At 42.9% G+C, this 22,419-nt stretch overlaps 1 protein-coding gene across 2 annotated transcripts; it reads left to right on the forward strand.

The window, feature by feature from the left end:
• The first annotated feature begins 1,261 nt into the window (after positions 1-1,261).
• LOC137441454 (granulocyte-macrophage colony-stimulating factor receptor subunit alpha-like) lies at positions 1,262-22,419 on the forward strand. Of its 2 annotated transcripts, none has more exons than XM_068139125.1 (10): positions 1,262-1,361; positions 2,628-2,721; positions 6,134-6,263; positions 6,356-6,531; positions 10,642-10,781; positions 17,636-17,674; positions 18,661-18,790; positions 19,184-19,280; positions 19,933-20,014; positions 21,955-22,419. In XM_068139125.1, the coding sequence occupies exons 2-10, from the start codon at positions 2,637-2,639 to the stop codon at positions 22,027-22,029; spliced, it is 954 nt and encodes a 317-aa protein (XP_067995226.1). In that variant the 5' UTR covers positions 1,262-1,361; positions 2,628-2,636; the 3' UTR covers positions 22,030-22,419. The 2 variants fall into 2 exon arrangements, with proteins under 2 accessions (XP_067995226.1, XP_067995140.1); XM_068139039.1 differs by having other exon boundaries at positions 2,631-2,721.

The following is a 22,419-nucleotide window of genomic DNA, read 5'->3' on the forward strand; positions in this document are numbered from 1 at the left end:
GACCTCAGCAGAAATCAGATTCATCAGATCCACAAGGAAGCTTTACCTAAATTTTAGTGAACTCACTTTAGTTCCAACTGAAGGATTGGCTGGACAGAACTGGGAGGGTTGGAATACAGACTTATTCTCCTGGATTCCAGGAGGACCATGGATTAAATTAATTTTGTTCTATTTGCTATGTGGTTTGGCATTGTTACTCTTTTTGCCTTGCATAATTCCCCGTTTTATGCAACCGATTCAACACGTGATAACCAATGTGAAATTTGTATCTACTGATGGTGTAAAACAGATTCATGTCATTAGCCAATCAAAACCTATGTCTATTGTAAAAATTGTATAAAACTTCTTTATCTTTCTTGAAACCTTTTTCTTTTTTCTTTTCTCTCTCTCATCTTTGTTGAAGCCATGAAGTGGCCTGAGGAAATCCTCTTCTGAATGCAAATCACCTGGTAATCATGGTGATTTCATTAAGAATTGAGAAGTGTCTCAACAAATATAAGATCATCTTGAACAACCTGTGCCTGATGTGTCATCTCTATCACCAGCACAGCAACTGCCCAGGGGATGTGGTGGGCAATGGACAGCAAAGAGGGGTGGAGGGTGTTCAGCAATGACTCCTGTAGGAAGACCCCCTGGAAGTCCATGTGTGCACCAAAGAAGAACCTTGGAGTGGTAATTATCTCTCCAGCTCTCTCTTTTTCCATTCTCTCTCTCCTCCTCTCTCATTTTCCTTTCTTCCTTTCTTTGTTTCATTTGCTCCATTTTCCCTCTCTTTAATAAATACTCTCATCTTGATCTGTGACCTTGTTTATGCTTTAATTTCACTCATGGGACTGTTCAAAAGGGACTGCCCCCTGATTGCCCTGCTCTTAGCTAAGGGTGGGATAGACCCTAACAGGCTCTGCCCAACTGCCCTTCATGGGGAGCGCCCACTGCCTACAGCCCACATAGGTGGTTTGTATTGAGAGATCCTTTTACTACTCAGTATTACTTGGGGCGAGAGAGAAATTCATATAAAATAACAGTTTTTTGTGCACTCACTGGGTTCTCAAGCACCAGCAGACTCTGTACAACAGAAAGGAAAATTTAACCAGCTAACAGCTTGTTCATGCTATGTGAAATCATGACTTGTGCAACCACATGAATTTGGTAAGAATTAAGAGGGAAGTGATGAACACTGTATTTTGCAACACTTCCGACAGTAGAACAGTTCCCCAAATCACAAGCAACAAGGGAGACAGCCCTATTTATAGCTACAAAACCATAGCAATTCACATTTAAAATGTGAATCTTTCCATTATCTCTGACCCTGGAAACTATGATGGAAAGATAAACAAGATAAAGACATTTTGAAATAGAAGGTAGGTTCTTTTTTGTCCTTCTGTTTGCTGAGGTATTCAGTGTGGTTCTATGAAGCCCAGGGCTGGAGGGGTGATTTCTAAAAAAGCTGCCAGAGGAATATATGGATCTAAGTAGAATGAAGTTTTTTGTACATAAAGTATCCACTGCCTGCTTAGAAAGGTCCTAACCACAGTTTAGATTTTTTTGGATGAGTTTAATAACAGATTTGTAGAATTTGAGACATCAGTCCTAGATCCGTTTTTAAGAATATACTCAAAAAAGTCCTTGGCAATAAGTGAATTAGTGCTCTCACCAAACCTTCCATATGCACCACTGGGTAATTCAAGATGACTGATATTGCTGTGCCTCATTTTGGTATTTTCAGTTTGCAACTGTTTACCCACCTGCTTGGTGCCTGTTCATCCTAGCCTTTGAATATAGCAGATAAATAGTCTTTATACTTTGAGATAACAGTCATCAAATGTCTGTGTGTAACATTTATGCAGGGCTCCCGAGATCACCAGTTTTATGAATCACCACACAAGTTGTTTTGTTATGGAGAAGGACAACTTCTTCAACTTTGTTACTGTTTATTTGACCATTTCTGTGACTGCTTGAGAAATCACCTGATCTTTCCTCCCACCAGAAACAAAAGATGGCCAGGTGATGTAGAAGCAGTTTGAATTAAATCCCCCCAATAACTTATTTTTGGGAAATCTGCCCCAGAGAGCAAATCTCACCACACTCAGAAGTAAAAATGGAATTGTATTTACAAAAGAAACTAAACATAACAGTTTAAAAGGCAATAAACACGTATGGCGTGTATTTACATATATATACACAGTTTAACAGTTTGCACAGGTCCCTGCCCTGTCCCCTCTCAGGGACAAAGAAACCTGTACAGCCACATGTGCTGTACCTTTAGAGAAGTAAAAATAGAGAAGCCCAAGGTCAGAGTGAGGATAGCACAGCCTGAAGCTGAGGTGGAGCAGCAAAGAGTGAGCAGGCAAAGACAACAAATAAATTACGATGCAAAATATAAGGTTTTGAATACACTAATGGAATTATATTAACCTATCTATTATTATTATCTGTATCAAATCCCTTACACTATTTATCTTACACTCAGAAGTCTCTAGGATTTTCCTATTCACTATTAGCATCTAAGCTAGAGACTACTTCAAACCACTACCAGCAAGCACATGAGCAGGCCAGACTATACAAATTTAGGGGAGAGTGGTTCGTACTTCAAACCTGAGCAAGTTTCACTGTTCTCTGTCTCCAAGAAGGAAGAGATGGTTGCTCCTTTTGCACTCATCTTCATGACCCAGTGGATGCTGCTGATCACCCAGCTGTGTGTTGGTTGGTGCTGCACAGACTGTAAGTATAATACTTCCATGGGGCAGTCATCTGAAGTGGAGTATAATATGCTTACCACCACCGATAGTTGTGATTAAGTCTTACAAATGCCAAGTAAATAACCTCTGCATTTAAATTTGTGGGAATCAGTCCTGTTCTTTTCTCTTTCTATCACGTGACACTTGCAGCAGAGATGTCTCATTGACCTGTTAGAAATTTGTTTTTGAATTGGTGGAAAATGGAACTGAGTTAAATGAGCAGCATGAATTTCACTGAGGACTAGCGTTCAGTAACTGCAGGAGATTTTACCAAGACTATAATAGTAAATTTGCTATGCAAATTTTTAGCAGAGATAAATTGCTGCACTTCTTCTGTTTCTTTCATATCCTCAGATAACTGAGGGGGGAAATATTCTCATTAGGAATAAGATTTCTATGTTTTAGCAGTCCTTTCTAGATTTTATTGAGACCTATCTTTCTGCTGAAGCATATATATATATCTGTTGTTGTGAAATTCTTGCCTTCAAAAGACTCATGTGAAATCATAGTCTTGATGGGACTGAAATGTATGATTCTGCTACTGTTTTCAGAGGAACCTCAGTGAGCCATATCTCATTCTGTGCAGATGACAAGCTTTTAAGTACAAAAGACAGGCTGAATTATATACCTGGGTCCTTACTGACTTAACTGAAACCAAGACATAATCATTCAGGGTCACTGGAGATGCAGTGATATGTTTGTTCAGGGCTAACTGCTGTGACATAGAAGTCTGTGAAGACACAGTATGACATGGCTCTTGAGGGCAAAGCAGGTTCAAACAATCATAGAATTGTATGGTTTGGAAATGAACTTTTAAAGATAATCTATTTCAACTTTATTGTCATAAGCAGAAACATCTTTTGCTAGGTTGGGTTGCTTAAGGACACATCCAACCTGACCTTCAACATTTCCACAACCCAAGGGCATCTGCTACTGTTTATTTGAGTATTTCTCTGACTGCTTGAGGGGTCCATCTAGACTTTCCTCCCAGAACTGAGAGATGGCCAGATGATATAGAAGCAGACATATCAGAAGTTAAAAGTCCAGGGGACAGTTTCACACTAACATCTTTCACCCTGAACAATTTTCACTGTTATAGTAAGAAAAAGAGAAAAAAAATAAATAAAAGGTACTGTATTCACTTTCCTCCTATGACTGGTACTTCACCTGACTACCATGATTTTTTAAAATATGATAGAGTGGCCTGGAATCCACAATAGTCAGTTCCTTCAGGATTCTAGGAAGCATCTCATTGTGTCCAATGGACTTACATTCTTTAGGTGATCTGAAAATTAATTCTCTCTTATGATGGAAAGGACTCCATTCACCTAGTCACCCACCTTGACATTCAGGGCCTTCAGGGATGTGGGAAGAATGACTGCCAGTAAACACTGAGGCAAAAATTTGTTGAGTACCTCAGACTTCTCAATATCAGCTGTCATTTGTTCTGTATTATTTATTAGTGTCAATAAACGTCCTTTAAACTTTTTTTCCTGACTAGTGTACATGTAGAAGCCCTTATTTTTTTGTTTTCTTTTCAAATTCAGCTGCAGATAAGATTCAGACTTCAGCTCCAATTCAAAACCAAATAGCCAAGAAATCTAGAAATCAGATCTTGTGTAAATGATTACATGTGAAATGTCGTGACTATATGAAAAAGTAACTTTTGCCTCAAATTAATTCATTTTCTTTGCTTATACAGTTACAGCTTTTCCTATTTTGCAAACATTATGTTTATTAAGTGAAGTAGTTTTATCTTTCACTGGCCTCCATAAGCTGCAGAAATACTTCACAGCAAATAATGAAGTTGCCCTCTTGGGATTATTAACTTTCCTGTTCATGTGTTACTTCTGCCTTAGCAAAGATCTCTTCCTCTAGAGTTCAAATCTCTTTTTATCCATTTGGCCAAAGTTCCTCATGCTTTCTACTCATTTCAGAGGGTATAGAAGAATATAGTTTAAATACAAATGCTACAGCAAGAGGCTGAAGTATGACAGGCAAATGTTTCAATTTCTGGCATTGTGGCAGCAGTATTTCATTTAGAATAGGCACAGTTCAAAGCACAGGGTGTTGTGGAGAACCCCACAAAGCCGACAGCAGCAGCCACCCCAAATGTGAATTTATTGTAACCAAAATTACTCATCAGTCCTTCAAACATAACTAAAATACAGATTTGGATGTCAGTCAGAAATACAGTACTGCACAACCAATTAAGCTTTAACATTAAGATGTAAGGAGTATTCTTTCTATATGTGGTGGTTTAGGCTGGGTGCTGGCCTGGATGCCACTGCGCAGACCACATCTGGGAGGTCCCAAAGGGTGGACCCAGCCCAGGGGGTGGTCACAGGAAGCCAGGTATTTCATTCCCATAATGCCCTGCTCCCCTATAATACATCAGTGTGGGGTCTTCACTTCCTCTTTCATCGTCTGCTGCTGCCTAGGTAAAGTGGTGTGAGCTGCCTCCCTTGGGCCTGCCCAGGCCCAAGGCTATGTTGGGGGGGGGAGAAAGAGCCCTGGGGGGCGGGGTTAGGTGTACCTCCAGGTGGGGATGGGACATTCTTGGGTATGTTCTGGGATTTCTCTCTTTTGTCACAGTGCTTGTGGTTCTCTGTAAAACTTTCATTGTTGCTTTTTTTGGTTTTCTATTTAAACTTTCTACCATATTTTTGCAATCCGTTTGTCTGAGTCATTATTTCTGCCCTAGGTGGGGAGGGGGTCTGCCCCAACCCATTACACTATAAAGACGAAACAAAATGTGCATACATGCACTCAAAAGGGGTAACCAAAATATACACTCACCAAAGGAGGCATGAGCAATTAATCTGTGGAAGTATCCTCAGATGGCATCCCATTCTAAGGAGAGGGCATCGAACCACTTGCTGCATGGACACCAATTTAAAAAGGTTCTGTGACAGGACTCCATTTATACCCAAAGTCAAGAGTGTACTGTGGTCAGTTTTAATTAGTTGAAGGGCCAACCACATAGAACAATGTCTATGAGGTGTTAAGTTGATCATTTACATCTCCTAACAAGCCTCAGCCTTTTGTCAGGTGTCTGTCAGAATTTTTGTGTTTGTCAGGGTGGTTGTACCTACCATACAGGGGCAGACACTTTAGGTGTCAGCCTGTACTAGAGCAGTTCAGGCTCCCCTGAATCTTGTTCTATCAAGATGCATCTGTAATCTTATTTTTTGAGGATTAGTCCATGACAAATTCCTCATTGAATCTGTCAGTGTAAACACCTTCCAGTGTTACTACCTGAAATTAATCAAGTTCTTCCTAATCCAATCAACAACCAGCTGGAGCTGCAGGTGTCTAACATACCTGAGCATGGATCCTCCAGCTTGGTGGAGTCACACAATTTTCCCTCATCATGGATATTCCTGTGTTTGCAGGCAAGAATGGGTCAGCTATTGAAAACTTCTCCTGTGTGATTTATAACATTTCTTTCATGAACTGCACTTGGCAAGCAGGCAGGGAGGCTCCAGCAGATACCCAATATTTTCTCTACTGGCAGAACTCAAGGTGAGTAGGCATGCTTGAGTCTAGGGAAGCCTGGATTCTCATTCAACACATCATGCTGCCCATGTTTAACTAAAACACTTTTCTACATACAGAGATGTCGACGTAACGGAATGTGAGCTTTATATTAAAGGTGAACATGGCAGAAACACAGGATGTATATTTAAAAATGTGAGCATAGAGATTGAAAAAGCTTACTTCCTGGTGAATGGGTCTAGCAAAGACTCCCTAATCCAGTTCTGTGATGAGTATATACAACTGTATACAATTGGTAAGTAATTTTTTTTTAATTTGTTTTCATTATTTTGTGAGGGTGGCAGAGCATTTATCTCTGAGAAAGAACAAAGTACACTGTCTCACATGCAGTCAAGAGACTATAGCCTCTTTGAGACAACCTATTCCCCAAGCAAAAGGGCAATGATGGAAATTAAATAGGAAAGCTCCACAGATGCAGCCCACCTCAGGTGCTTTAGCAATCTACTTTTACTGGGTTTAGCTCTTTCTCCAGCAAGGTCCACAGATCTCAAGAAATTGTACTTCCTCCTACTGTCCTTTCAATAATGGTCAAAGACCTTTCAACAGAGGAGGTTTTTCAGTCATTTATCTGAGCACAGATTTCTCCTTCTCAGTGCCAGTGACGGTAGCATACAACAGCATCACAAGCTTGGTTGAAGAAATAATTATGTGTAGAAAATACCCCAGGTTTTCACATGTCGTGCTCTCCTTGGAAGGAATTGCTTTAGCTGTGACAAAGTATTTTGGTACTGCCTCCAAAAATAGACAAACAAGGCTTCATTCTATGAGGAGAGGGGATTGAGTGGTAATAGGGAAAGTGGAATATGGAGTGGAAACAAGACTGTTCTTTTACCAATAAACCATCACCAATAGATCACTCCTGCCTCTAAATATTGATGTAAAGTAGCAGTTTAGCTGAAACTGAGTTTTCAGCCTTTTATCATCCCTTCTGACATTAGTGTCTGCCTTTTGCTGTTACAATAATCAAGTCCTTGTCAATGATCAAAATATAAAAGGTCTCATATATTTGCTGGCATCTGTGATATTAGAGGAGACATAAAGAAGTTGTCTAGATTCTTGGAAGTGTGTCTAGATTCTTAAATTTTTATGACTATTTTTTAGTGGGGGGAATAAGCTGTGTATTTCACAACACAAAACAAGTAACACTATCATGTCATAAAAGCATCAGGTGAGGAGTCTTGAAGAAAAAAGTTATCCCTGGATTTCCTAATTTAGGGTTAGTATTACCTTGCTCTGTCTCACTCTTTAGGAGAGACAGGCAAGGGAAAAGAAGAGGAGGGGTAGCCCTCTGTGTTAGGGAATCACTTGATGCCACAGAACTTGAGGTAGAAGATGAAAGGGTTGAGTGCCTATGGGTTAAAATCAGAGGGAGGGCTAACCAAACTGTCATCATGGTTGGAGTCTATTATAGACCACCCAACCAGGATGAAGAGGTTGATGAATTATTCTATAAGCAACTGGAGGCTGTCTCAAGATCATCAGATCTTGTCCTTGTGGGTGGCTTTAACATGCCAGATATCTGCTGGGAACTTAACTCAGCAGAGACAAGGCAGTCCAGAAGGTTCTTAAAGTGTATGGAGGTCAGCTTCCTGATGGAGCTGTTAAGTGAACCTACCAGGGGTCAGACCCTCCTTGACCTGTTGTTCTCAAATAGAGAAGGGCTGGTGGGAGATGAGATGGTAGAAGGCTGTCTAGGGTTCAGAGGGTTCAGAGAGCATGAGATAGTGGCTTGGACAGCAGCACTCTGTATTGGGTGAGAAACTGGCTGAAGGGCCAAGCCCAGAGAGTGGTGGTGAATGGTATCACATCCAGCTGGCGGCCAGTCACTAGGGGTGTCCCCCAGGGATCAGTGTTGGGCCCAATACTATTCAATACCTTTATTGATGATCTGGACAAGGGAATTGAGTCCACCATCAGGAACTTTGCAGATGACACAAAGCTGGGGGCAGGTGTTGATCTGTTAGAGGGTAGGAGAGCGCTGCAGAGGGACCTCGACAGGCTGGACAGATGGGCAGAGTCCAACGGCATGAGATTTAACACATCCAAGTGCCGGGTTCTACACATTGGCCATAACAACCCCATGAAGTGTTACAGGCTGGAGTCAGAGTGGCTGGAGAGCAGCCAGGCAGACAGGGACCTGGGGGTACTGGTTGACAGATGGTTGAACATGAGACAGCAGTGTGCACAGGTGGCCAAGAAGGCCAATGGCATCCTGGCCTGTATCAGGAACAGTGTGGCCAGCAGGAGCAGGAAAGTCATTGTGCCCCTGTACTCAGCACTGGTTAGGCCACACCTTGAGTCCTGTGTCCAAGTCAGGGCCCCTCAATTTAAGAAAGATGTTGAGTTGCTGGAACATGTCCAGAGAAGGGCAACAAAGTTGGTGAGGAGTTTGGAGCACAAGCCCTATGAGGAGAGGCTGAGGGAGCTGGGATTGCTTAGCTTGGAAAAGAGGTGGCTCAGGGCAGACCTTTTTCCTCTCTACAACTACCTGAAGGGAGGTTGTAGCCACGTGGGGTTTGGTCTCTTCTTCCAGGCAACCAGCACCAGAACAAGAGGACACATTCTCAAGCTGTTCCAGGGGAAGTTTAGGCTCTAGGTGAGGAGAAAGTTCTTCACAGAAGGAGTGATTGGCCATTGAAATGTGTTGCCCAGTGTGGTGGGTGGAAGGTAAGGCCGAGAAGCCTCCTCCCTTCCCCCTTGTAAGGTAAAGGGAAAAAGAAAATTGAAGGGAAAGGAAAAAAAAAACCTCACAAGCTGAATTAGCAAAGCAGTGGAGCTATATTTACAAAGCAATGTAGAGAATGCAGGGGATTATTTACAAATTTACAATATCTACAATATATACAAAGATATACAACAGAGTAACACAGAAATGAGAGTAACCCCTCTCGGCAGAGAGGGGTCCCCCACCTCCGCTTTCCCCTCTCTCCCCCCCTTTCCCCAGAATGGGATAGAAAGAGAAAGGAAAGAGAGGAAAAAAAAGTTAGAAGCAGTTCGTGTTAATTGGAAGGGAGTTAGTATACAGGCCTGGTGTCTGGATTTCAAGGCCGAGGCCTTGGCAGAAAGCCCAGCACAGGCAAAGCTGCTGCACGAAGCAAAGGCGGAAGCAAGACTGACTGAGAAGTGCTGGAAATGTCCACTTCACTCCCACTTCAGAAGGTGCTTCCTCCCACTCGTCCAATGAAATTAGTTTAGACTATTCCTTCCGTTTACCAACTTCCGTCCACCATGTTCCCTTTCTTAAGGGGGCAACGTCAACCGGCCACACCCAGGGAGGTGATGGATTCACCATCTCTGGAGGTGCTCAAAAAAGGATTGGACGTGGCACTTGGAGCCATGGTTTAGTTAGTCACGAGGTGTTAGGTAATAGGTTGGATTTGATGACCTCTGAGGTCTTTTCCAACCTTGTTGATTCTATGATTCTATAATTCTGTGATAAAGCACCCTTATTCTGCTCTTAAGTCATGTTTCCTGGCTTAGTCTGTCTTTTTTCTAATGCTGGGGACAGGATTAAAAAAACTTCAGTCACAGTATCACAGCATCACAGTATCGCTAAGGTTGGAATAGACCTCGAGGACCATCTAGTCCAACCTGTCGCCACAAACCTCATGACTAGACCATAGCACCAAGTGCCACGTCCAATCTCCTCTTGAGCACCTCAAAGGATGGTGACTCCACCACCTCCCCGGGCAGCCCATTCCAATGACTCTCTCGGTGAAGAACTTTCTCCTCATCTCAAGCCTAAACTTCCCCTGGCGCAGCTTGAGACTGTGTCCCCTTGTTCTGGTGCTGGTTGCCTGGGAGAAGAGACCAACCCCTTCCCGGCTACAACCACCTTTCAGGTAGTTGTAGAGAGCAATGAGGTCACCCCTGAGCCTCCTCTTCTCCAGGCTAAACAATCCCAGCTCCCTCAGCCTCTCCTCATAGGGCTTGTGCTCAAGGCCTCTCCCCAGCCTTGTTGCCCTTCTCTGGACACATTCAAGTGTCTCAATGTCCTTCTTAAACTGAGGGGCCCAGAACTGGACACAGTACTCAAGGTGCGGCCTAACCAATGCAGAGTACAGGGGCACAATGACTTCCCTGCTCCTGCTGGCCACACTATTCCTGATGCAGGCCAGGATGCCATTGGCCTTCTTGGCCACCTGGGCACACTGCTGGCTCGTGTTTAGGCGGCTGTCAATCAGCACCCCCAGTCATCTAATTATTTCTAACATTGTTCCTATCTTTATTCTTAAAGGTGTTAGTTGCAATTACAATCTCTCCTATCAAAGACAAAACAAACAAAAGAAAAGAAAAACAATGCAGAAAATCTTAATTATTTGAACTCTTGGTAATATCATTTCAGAAAAACTCATGCCTCCATCAAATATCACTGTCATCTGCGACAAAATTAAAAGTGATTGCCTAATTCAGTGGCAACGACCACAAATAAGTCATTCTAACATAGACAAGTGTTTTAGATATGAAATCAACATGAAATACAAGGTAAGATTGGTTTCTTCACCTACGTTTAATACATATGTTTGTATTTACCAGCATAAATAGGTGAAAGGAAAATAAAGTCCCTTGTATGTAGCACCACATTCCTTTGTGGTTGTAACTACAATGTCATTTTGCACACACACACACCCCCCCCCCACATTGATGGAAGTGAATGAAATTTCTCTGTGTATGAAATGTAAACAGCTTATCCAGATATTATATATAAGCAACACATTTGGTCAATGAGTTGAAACCGTATGATGTTAAATAAAAGGCAAATAAACATGAGAGCAGAAAGGCAGTGTGACTAAACACAAAGGGAATCGCATAAGCTACTGAAAGTCTAATTCGAACCTTGGCTTTACAAGTCTTTTTGCAGCACTGTGGAAAGAATGAGATTGTTGCAAGAATAGACCTATTTTAACTGCGGCAGAATTGCGTCAAATGACCACAGGGTGGCAGATAGCGACTACAAAGGAAAACACGGCCAGTGCTACAACCAGATTGAGCTCCTTAGCGGGAGAGTGTTGCTTATATTTCTGCTCTTTGGGATTTCTTAGTCTAGATCGGGCTTGCTACCACACAGATGAGTTTTTCTGTAAGTCCAACTAACTGCTAGGAAACTGCATTATTTCCCTGACTCGCTTGGCCATTACAGCAAAGAAAGCCTATAGAAACCTCTGTGTGACATCAGAATAAAAGTTCATTGCAGCAAAGCAATACATGCTTCTTAATGTCTTTTAATACACCCAATATATTTGGTTTGTAGAGAATATGTAATTCACATTTAGCCTAGCTTTTTGCTTTTAACAATTATTAGCAAGTTTCATGTTACTAATTATATCAAGGTCCAGTAATTACTGAATTGCAAAATTGACTGCTTTACTACTGCCAGGTATAAACTTATGTTGGCTCACTAATGCGCTATGACCAACTTATAGGTCAGCCTTTCTAACTAAATTTGCACAACTGGAAATTGTTTGCATTTGAAGGAAACAAACAAAACAAAAAACAAATGAACAAACACGCACACACACGCACACAAATAAGGATAACACCATTAGTAACCGAATTTCAATCATATTTTTTCATGTCTGACACTGAAAAACTGGATTTGCTGAGAATTTTGACTTCTTCAGCATTTTTCAAGTTAAGGCATTATTGATCAGGATACTTGGGAAACCTGAAGGCAAATCTTGACAGTAAAACTGAGCTAAAAAGGAAAAAAAAAAACCTCAGCTTCTGTTATGTCTTTTGTCACTAGGTTTCCCCAACTCAGTGAGAGAGAAGTCTGCATACTTCTTAATCTCCCTTTTTGCTGCCAGTGCATTCATAAAAACCTTTCTTGAGTTCACATCCCTTCCTAGACTTAAACCAGCTGCACTTTCCTGACTCCATACTTTCCTTTTGTCTTTGATCTCACACTTCATGTTCTGCCTTGCTCACCTGGCTTATTTACTCAATTTTCTGCATATCAGAATGGACAATTCAGTGCTCTGAGGAAACTGCCCTTGTAGGTCAACCAGCAACTTTGCCCTCCAGGACAACTTCCCTTGAGTAACAAGAAGCAGCATAGTTTCCCTGTGATCCAGGAAGAAGTAGATAGAGATCTGGTCAGTATTCAAGGACCACCTCCTCTGTGTCCAGGAGCTCTGTATACCAACAAATAGAAAAGCAGGTAAGAATGCTAGGAGGCCTGCCTGGATGGGCAAGGAGCTACTGGACACACTATCACTTAAAAAGAAACTCTACAGGAAGTGGAGAGAAGGACAGGTAGAACAGGGGGTATATAAGGAAGCTGCCCGAGCAGTAAGAGTCCTGGTTAGGAAAGCCAAAGCAGAGTTTGAATTGAATCTAGCCAGGGAGATTAAAGGGAACACTAAGAACTTCTACAGGTATATTAATGGGAAGAAGAAGACTAGGGAAGGTGTGGGCCCCCTCAGAAAGGAAAATGGTGACATGGTCACAAGTGATGAGGAAAAGGCTGAGGTACTTAATAAATTCTTTACCTCAGTCTTCACTGCAAGGGCCTCTAGCCACACTCCTGATGTTATGGAAGACAATGCCAGGGACGGGGAGGAAGAACTGCCCATTGTAAGTGCAGATCAGGTTCGTGATCATCTGAAGAACCTGAAAGTGTTCAAGTCCATGGGACCCAACGGGATACACCCACGGGTACTGAGAGAACTGGCAGAGGAGGTTGCTAAACCCCTCTCTATCATATTTCAAAAGTCATGGCAGTCTGGGGAAGTCCCCACAGACTGGAAAAGGGGAAACATTGCCCCCATCTTCAAAAAGGGTAAGAAGGAGGAACCAGGGAACTACAGGCCAGTCAGTCTCACCTCTGTGCCTGGAAAGATCATGGAGCAGATCCTCCTGGAGTCACTACTCGCTCAAAAGAATAGTGAAGAGGTGATTTGGAACAGTCAGCATGGCTTTGCCAAGGGCAAATCCTGCCTGACCAACCTGGTGGCCTTCTATGAGCAGGTGACAAAATTAATAGATGAGGGGCGAGCAACTGATGTCATTTACCTGGACCTGAGCAAAGCCTTTGTCCCGCACCACATCCTGGTCTCCAAACTGGTGACACATGGGTTTGATGGGTGGACCACTAGATGGATAAGGAACTGGCTTGATGGCTGCACCCAAAGAGTGGCTGTCAATGGCTCCATGTCCCAGTGGAGGCCAGTGACAAGCGGAGTCCCTCAGGGATCAGTCCTGGGACCTGTCTTGTTCAACATCTTTGTGGGGGACATGGACAGTGGCATTGAGTGCACCCTCAGCAAGTTTGCTGATGACACCAAGCTGTGTGGTGCAGCAGACACGCTGGAGGGAAGGGAGGCCAGCCAGAGGGACCTTGACAGGCTGGAGAGGTGGGCACAAGCCAACCTCATGAAGTTCAATAAGAGCAAGTGCAGGGTCCTGCATCTGGGTCGAGGCAATCCCAGGCACAAATACAGGCTGGGCAGTGACTGGCTGGAAAGTAGCCCTGAGGAGAGAGACTTGGGGGTGCTGGTGGACAAAAAGCTCAACATGAGCTCTCAATGTGCACTTGCAGCCCGCAAAGCCAATCAGATCCTGGGCTGCATCAGGAGAAGTGTGGCTAGCAGGTCGAGGGAGGTGATCCTCCCCCTCTACTCAGCCCTGGTGAGACCCCACCTGGAGTACTGTGTCCAGTTCTGGAGCCCCTATTACAAGAGGGATGTGGAGGTGCTGGAACGTGTCCAGAGAAGGGCCACAAGGATGATCAGAGGGCTGGAGCACCTCTCCTATGAGGACAGACTGAAGGAGTTGGGGCTGTTCAGTCTGCAGAAGAGAAGGCTCCGAGGTGACCTAATTGTGGCCTTCCAGTATCTGAAGGGGGCCTACAGGAAGGCTGGGGAAGGACTTCTCAGGATCTCAGGTAGTGATAGGACTAGGGGGAATGGAATGAAGCTGGAGGTGGGGAGATTCAGGCTAGATGTGAGGAGGAGGTTCTTCCCCATGAGAGTGGTAAAACCCTGGAATGGGTTGTCCAGGGAGGTGGTCGAGGCCCCGTCCCTGGGGGTGTTTAAGAGCAGGCTGGATGAGGCTCTGTCCAGCCTGATCTAGTGTGGGGTGTCCCTGCCCATGGCAGGGGGGTTGGAACTAGATGATCCTTGTGGTCCCTTCCAACCCTGTATGAAACTATGAAACTATCTCCTCAGATGCTTGGATCCCCACAAGTCCATGGGACTGGATGGGATCCATCCTAGGGTGCTGAGAGAGCTGGCAGATGAGCTGGCCAAGACACTCTCCATCATTTTTCAGCAGTCCTGGCTCACTGGAGAGGTTCCAGATGACTGGAAGCTGGCCAATGTGGTGCCCATCCACAAGAAGGGCCAGCTGGATGAGCCAGGGAATTATAGGCCTGTCAGCCTGACCTCAGTGCCAGGCAAGATTATGGAACAGGTCATCTTCGGGACAATCACTGCGCACCTGAAGGATGGCCAAGGGATCAGGCCCAGCCAACATGGATTTAGGAAGGGCAGGTCCTGCCTGACCAACCTGATCTCCTTCTATGATCAGGTGACCTGCCTGGTGGATATGGGGAAGACTGTGGATGTGGTCTACCTGGACTTCAGCAAGGGCTTTGACACTGTCCCCCACAGCAAACTGCTGGCTAAGCTGTCAGCCCATGGCTTGGATGGGATCACACTGCGTTGGGTTAGGAATTGGCTGGAGGGCTGAGCCCAGAGAGTGGTGGTGAATGGTGCCACATCCAGCTGGCAGCCAGTCAGTAGTGGTGACCCCAGGGATCAATGCTGGTCCCCATGCTCTTTATTATCTTCATTGATGATCTGGATGAGGGCATTGAGTCCATCATCAGTAAATTTGCAGACGACACCAAGCTGGGGGCAGGTTGGAGGATAGGAAGCTCTGCAGAGGGACCCTGACAGGCAGAATCCAACAGTATGAGATTTAATACATCCAAGTGCCAGGTTCTGCATATTGGCCACAGCAACCCCAGGCAGTGCTACAGGCTGGGGTCAGAGTGGCTGGAGAGCAGCCAGGTAGAAAGGAACCTGGGGTTACTGGTTGATGGTAAGCTGAACATGAGCCAGCAGTGTGCTCAGGTGGCTAAGAGGACCAATTGGCATCCTGGCCTTTATCAGGAATACTGTGGTCAGCAGGAGCAGGGAAGTCATTCTGCCCTGTGCTCAGCACTGGTTAGGCCACACCTTGAGTCATGTGTCCAGGTCTGGGCACCTCAGTTTAAGAAAGATGTTGAGTTGCTGGAAAGTGTCCAGAGAAGGGCAGCAAAGCTGATGAGGGGTTTGGAGCACAAGCCCTATGAGGAGAGGCTGAGGGAGATGGGGTTGCTTAGCCTGGAGAAGAGGTGGCTCAGGGGAGACCTTATTACTGTCTACAACTACCTGAAAGGAGGTTGTAGCCAGGTGGGGTTTGGTCTCTTCTCCCAGTCACCCAGCACCAGAACAAGAGGACACAGTCTCAAGCTGCATCAGGGGAGGTTTAGGCTGGGTGTTAGGAAGAAATTCTTCACAGAGAGAGTGATTGCCCATTGGAACGTGCTGCCTAGGGAGGTGGTGGAGTCACCATCATTGGAGGTGTTCAGGAGGAGACTTGATAGTGTGCTTGGTTGCATGGTTTAATTGATTAGGTGGTGTTGGATGATGGGTTGGATGTGATGATCTTGAAGGTCTCTTCCAACCTGGTTTATTCTATTCTATTCTAATAGTTTCCATTTCTGTAAAAGGGTCCCAGTGTTGTAAAAGCCAAAGCCTGCCTATGATATCAGCCACTCAGAGAAGTGTTGAACTGCTGGATGGGGGTCATTCTGTTCAAGCCTTTCTCTCACTGAATGTACTGAGGAGACACTATCTGTGCTTCCTTGCCCTTGACCATTCCCCAAAGCTTTGCACTCACCCTTAAAACCATTCAGGTTACCCCTGGCTGTAATGTTGGTGTCCACATAGAAGATCAGGAAGGGGTAATAGTTCACTAGTTTGGCACTCCTCCTGCAGCATCCTAGACCCTGGCCCCTGGCAAGCAACAGATCTCCATGAGGTCAGGTTAGTAGGTTGATGCCACCATTCCCTGAGGGAGGAAATACACATTTTCTCTTTCATCTTTCTTTGTTTGGTTGGTTTGGTTTTAACACACTGTCCTTTAATACACCTCTAAAAAAAGAGAAAATAAAAAAACCCCAAGATTATAGTGTTGCACTTTCTTCTATACTGATCTTTGAGCTTAGCTGCAGATTCCAGAAGCAGTACATGTTTTAAACTCATGCTCAGGTGCCACATGAGCAAGTATGCAGTTATTTGATAAAGGAAGTTTGTTTTAATTGAATTTTGGTTTTAAAATGGAGAAATACAGAATGCAAAATTATTTGAAAAACCATGTAACTTGGAGATGATACAGTCTGCAGCCACCAGTTTGCGTGGTCACTATATTTCATGGTAGTTATTATGGCTATTCAGAAGGGATGAGTGAATTTTCTTCGATCAAAAGAGCAGTTAGAGGGCAGCCTAAATTACCTGTTACATGTCTGATCTCAATATTTTCATCTGAGGGAAAAGGAAACAATATTTGCATAGTATTTGTAATTAAATATAGTGATATTTATTGTAAAATAGAAACACCAGATGTAAACTAAAAAGATTATTTCACAGATTTTTATCTTTTTTTTTTTTTTTTTTCCCTTGGTGTAGCTACCATATAAACTTGGTATTATATATGAATTATGTGTTAGATGAGGACAGACTGAAGGAGTTGGGGCTGTTCAGTCTGGAGAAGAGAAGGCTCCGAGGTGACCTAATTGTGGCCTTCCAGTATCTGAAGGGGGCCTACAGGAAGGCTGGGGAGGGACTTCTCAGGATCTCAGGTAGTGATAGGACTAGGGGGAATGGAATGAAGCTGGAGGTGGGGAGATTCTGGCTGGATGTGAGGAGGAGGTTCTTCACCATGAGAGTGGTGAAACCCTGGAATGGGTTGTCCAGGGAGGTGGTTGAGGCTCCGTCCCTGGAAGTGTTTAAGCCCAGGCTGGATGAGACTCTGTCCAGCCTGATCTAGTGTGGGGTGTCCCTGCCCATGGCAGGGGGGATTGGAACTAGATGATCCTTGTGGTCCCTTCCAACCCTGAATGATTCTATGATACTATGATACTAAATGTTAGATAAATTACTAGTTCTTTTGAACAAGCTGCAAGGTAATTAAGAAAGTGCAATGCAGGAAAAGTGCAGAATAGATAAAAATTATTTATTAAATAAAAATAATAAATAATACAATAAGTTACTTATAAAAAATACTTACATACACACAAAGCAAGCAATCATAAAAATAACACTTTGGGTTTTTTTTTTCTCAATTGACAGGATAATCCTGAGGGAAAACTCAAATACAGAAGTATACAAGTAAGTCTGCTTTTTCTCTTTATGATGGTAGTTTTATACCCAGTTGTGAAAAGTATATGTTATGCAAACACCTTTACATCAGTATATGATCAAAGTCATACATTTTGTAGTTCCTTGTTTCTAAATGTCATGGATGTGTCAAACTGCTAAATCATTATGATACATGCCATTTTTTATACATTCAAGGCAGAATTTTAATGCTATTCTGTAAATATTTTGGAAAAGCTTCCCTTTTACATTGCATTGTCAACTGTTAAATTCAGATTAGAATTTGAATTTACACATCTATCACAGCAAAGAGAGGAAGCACAGAGAAAACACTTCCTAGGAATTTAATTTTGTTTATGAAAAACAAAGACCACAAAAGCCTCTTGGGATCCTCTGGGATGAAGGACATCATACCTCCAGGTACTGGAGGTTACTTCCTTCTAATTTGCAGCTTGCACATCCCATCTCTATCCTGAAAGTATCCAAGAGTAGGAATGTGTCAGTAAATTTTAGTAACACTAAGTATTGTGTTCTTCTGTATATTTTACAGGTTTAGCTGGAAAGTTATGCTTTTCCTGAACAGTCATAATGCATTGTCTGAGGAAAGTGAGGTGCCTGCAGACAGTTTATTCCTCAAATCATTTTAGCAGTGTTGAAATGAAACAGTTCAAGATATTTTTCTGCGTCTGTCAATGTGCTGAAATTATCAATAGATCAGACTATATAGCAAGAAATTATAGGATGTGATTTAAAGGATAAAAAGCTGCTAAACAAAATTTACTGAGTGACTGATTATTTTTTGAAGGACATACACAGATATGAACATAATGTATACATAATAAGCATGCATATGTAGGATTTTTCTGCTTTGAAACACTCATCTGCTTTAATGAGTAATGTTGTTCTAGCCTTGTAAAAGTTTCACTGGTAAATGGAACTTGCATATTATCAACACTTAGACCAGAAAGAAACACAATTCTGTTTTACTCTGTTTTTAGGAAGGAGGGAATAGTCACACATTTCAAAGATCCAGTATGAGAAACAAGTACCTCTTGAAAATGAGAGCAGCTGGCAGTGCCTGCCTGGTGAGCTCAGCCTGGGGGGAATGGAGTGCACCTGTTGAGTTTGGTAAGAACAAATCTGTGCTACTCTTTCCCCAATGATGTCCTGTCTACCTCACACATTGCTGAACACCTATGGACACACAGATATATAAAGGATTGGTGAACATTGCGTTTCCCTCCACATTACTGAGAAGAAGAGGAAGAAGACAATTAACACATCTCTTAAAACACTGATACCGGAAATGAGTACAAAATGGTACACATTTGCAACTGCAGCACATACCTGCTTACTGCAGGGGATGGACAAGCAGGCTGTGGTGCTAAATTAAACAGTTAATTTTTATTCCAAAAGAAACCTTTGAGACTGACATTCACCAGTCAGTCACCAGAGCAGACAACTGATGCAGTTGTGCATCTGTTCCACTTTATTAATAATAACACTTTATGACTGTTTCAGGAAATAAAGAAATTATTTCTTCCCCACTATGGATTTTACTTGTGGTAGCATTTGCAACACTCTTAGCAGCAACTGTCTTGATTTTGTTCTGCAAAAGGTAAACTTAATTTATGCATTTATTTTATTTTGTATGGGTTTGTGAAAAATCTGCAAGGCCTTAACAAATGAGGTAGAGGTGTCCTTTATAGTATAGATAATACTTTTTTTTCACTTACATTATAGTACAAATCAATCCAAATGAGTGACACGAAGAGTATACAGGGATGTTCAAAGTCCCTTCCTGGATGCGCCACACAATTTTTCCAGGACCTCTCTGTCAATATTGCAAGAAAAACAACTACATGTGATTACTTCTATTAACAGTACAGCTGCTCTGAATATTTGCAATGTAGACTGTCTACGCAAGAGGTTTTCTGTTTTCTTGGATTGTTGAATGTGTTGCAAGCATGCAGGTTGACTGCAATTATCAGTAAAGAATTTGCAACATTCGCTAGAATGAGCAAGACAATTGGGCGTTCCTTTCCCTTCCAAAGAAAATAACTGCAAGTGAATCTTTAATGAAAAATAAAACTATTACCATCCAAAGTTTTTGTGTTTTCCTGATTTTTCTTAGTGTTCATTCTGTGCTGAGTTGATGTAGATTTTTCAGTTCTATTCTGGAAGAGGAACATACATACAGGCTCGGAGGTGCAATGGTTTTGACATGTTGGTTACTTTTCTATTTTTTTTCCATTTCTTCTGATCTCCAGAACTGACTGTTGGAAAGCAGCATTTCCACAAATCCCAGAACCTAAAAATGCATTTTGTGAGCTGAGTAATACAAATCCAGAGGTAAGTTCTCTTTCTGTTTTATGTTAAATGTGAAAAATACATACAAGACTCTACCACAGGTAGTTTTTAAATAAGGGACTTAACATAGAGAATAACTTTTCTCTTTGCCATGTTTTGAAGAATTAACAGAGAAAATTACCTGTACTGTTTAATATTTTTGTCAATGACATAGTGGGATCAAGTGCACCATCAGCAAGTTTGCAGATGATACCAAGCTGTGTTGTGTTGTCAATACACCAGAGGGATGGGATGTCATCCAGAGGGGCCTGGACAAGCTGGATAGGTGGGCCCAGGTGAACCTCATGAGGTTCAATAAGAGCAAGTGCAGGGTTCTGCACCTGGGTTGGAACAATCCTCACTATCAATACAGACAGGGGGATGAGGTGATAGAAAGCAGCCCTGTGGAAAAGGATTTGGGGGTGCTGATGATGAGTAGCTGGACATGAGCAAGCAGTGTGTGCTTGCAGCCCAGAAGCCAAATCGCATCCTGGGCTGCATCAAAAGATGCATTGCCAGCCTGTCCAGAGGTTATTCTGCTACTTTACTCTGCTCTGGTGAGACCTCACCTGGAGTACTGTGTACAGATCTGGAGCTCTCAATATAGGAAGGACATGGACCTGATGGAGTGGGTCCAGAGGAGGGCCACAAAAATGATCAGAGGATTGGGGCACCTCTGAGGGAGTTGGGGTTGCTCAGTCTGGAGAAGAGGAGGCTCCATGAAGACCTTACAGCAGCCTTTCAGTACCTCAGGGAGGCCTACAAGAGTAACAGAGAGTGACCATTTACAAAGGCCTGTAGTGACAGGCAAGGGACAATGGTTTTAAGCTGGAGAAGGTCAGATTTAGAGTTGATATCAGGAAGAAGTTCTTTACTATGAGGGTGGTGGAACACTGGAACAGGTTGCCCAGGGAGGTGGTTGAGGCCCCTTCCATTGAGATATGCAAGGCAAGGCTCTATGAAGCCCTGAGCAGCCTGATTTAGTTGGGGATGTCCCTGCTGACTGCAGGGAGGTCAGACTGGATGACTAGATCACTTTGCACCTTTCTCTTGTCCAGCAGTTTATCAGGTTATGTTCAGTAATTTCTCATGGTCTGTTCAATTAGTTACACTTCAGACTAGTGTGTACTCATGTTTCAACACCTTAGGGAAGTTAATTCCTTCACATGAAGTTGATGAGGGGTTTGGAACACAAGCCCTATGAAGAGAGGCTGAGGGAGATGAGGTTGCTTAGCCTGGAGAAGAGGAGACTCAGGGGTGACTTTATTGCTCTCTACAACTACCTGAAGGGAGGTTGTAGACAGGTGGAGGTTGGTCTCTTCTCCCAGGCAGCCAGCACCAGAACAAGAGGACACAGTCTCAGGCTGTGCCAGGGGAGGTTTAGGCTGGATGTTAGGAAGAAGTTCTATATAGAGAGAGTGATTGCCCATTGGAAGGGGCTGCCCGGGGAGGTGGTGGAGTCACCATCATTGGAGGTGTTCAGGAGGAGACTTAATGGGGTGCTTGGTGCCATGGGTTAGTTGATTAGGTGGTGTTGGATTGGTTGATAGGTTGGACGTGATAATCTTGAAGGTCTCTTCCACCTGGTCTGGTCTATTCTATTCTATTCTATTCTATTCTATTCTATTCTATTCTATTCTATTCTATTCTATTCTATTCTATTCTATTCATTGTGGTACTCTGCACAATGCACTGGGGAAAAAAGAACACGTTCTGTCTGTCTCATTCCAGGCAGGCAAAAATCATGTGTCGGCTTTGTGAGGTTGCTAAAATATTACTGCTACGTCCACCTAGGGCGAGCTTATCAGCTGAGAAATGAAGAATTGCAATAGTTCTACAAATTATGCAACAAAGTTGAAATATTCTCAGAATTGTGCTTAAGTAAGTAGAGGCTAACCTAACCTTATGTATAAAACTAATGGAAGCTTGTATTTTCCTTTCAGCTTTTAGAGAGAAAAAATCAGTCCATATCATCTGAAAATGAAGAGATAATACTAGTTGCTGATACACTGAAGTAATCAAGAAAAACTGAGGAATTTGAAAGGGTGCATTTCTTAGCTCAGGCAATGGTACATTCCTGTGAAAAGTCTGGAATACTGTATAGGCTTTTTTCACTTACTCTCTTGGCAAAAGCTGTAGTGCAGCCAAGGGAGAATGATACCTTACATGTAACTTTTTAAAAAATATCATAGTATTTGGTTTTAATTTTGGCTAACTTAAAGTGAGTAACTTGTCCTTAGTGGATATTTTTCATTTTGTGAATATTTTTTAAATATTTCAGTCAAGAAGTTTTAGTGACATTTGAACTTCCTTAAGGAAAAATAATGAAGTTGTCTCATATTAAAAGTAATTAAAATTAATTTATTGAGGTGAATAAAAATGGGAAAAATAAACAATCCTGGTGCCTG

Source organism: Melanerpes formicivorus, unplaced genomic scaffold (genome assembly GCF_026170545.1).
Source record: "Melanerpes formicivorus ecotype bairdi unplaced genomic scaffold, bMelFor1.0.p_v2 SCAF_1, whole genome shotgun sequence".
Taxonomy (NCBI): Eukaryota; Metazoa; Chordata; class Aves; order Piciformes; family Picidae; genus Melanerpes; species Melanerpes formicivorus.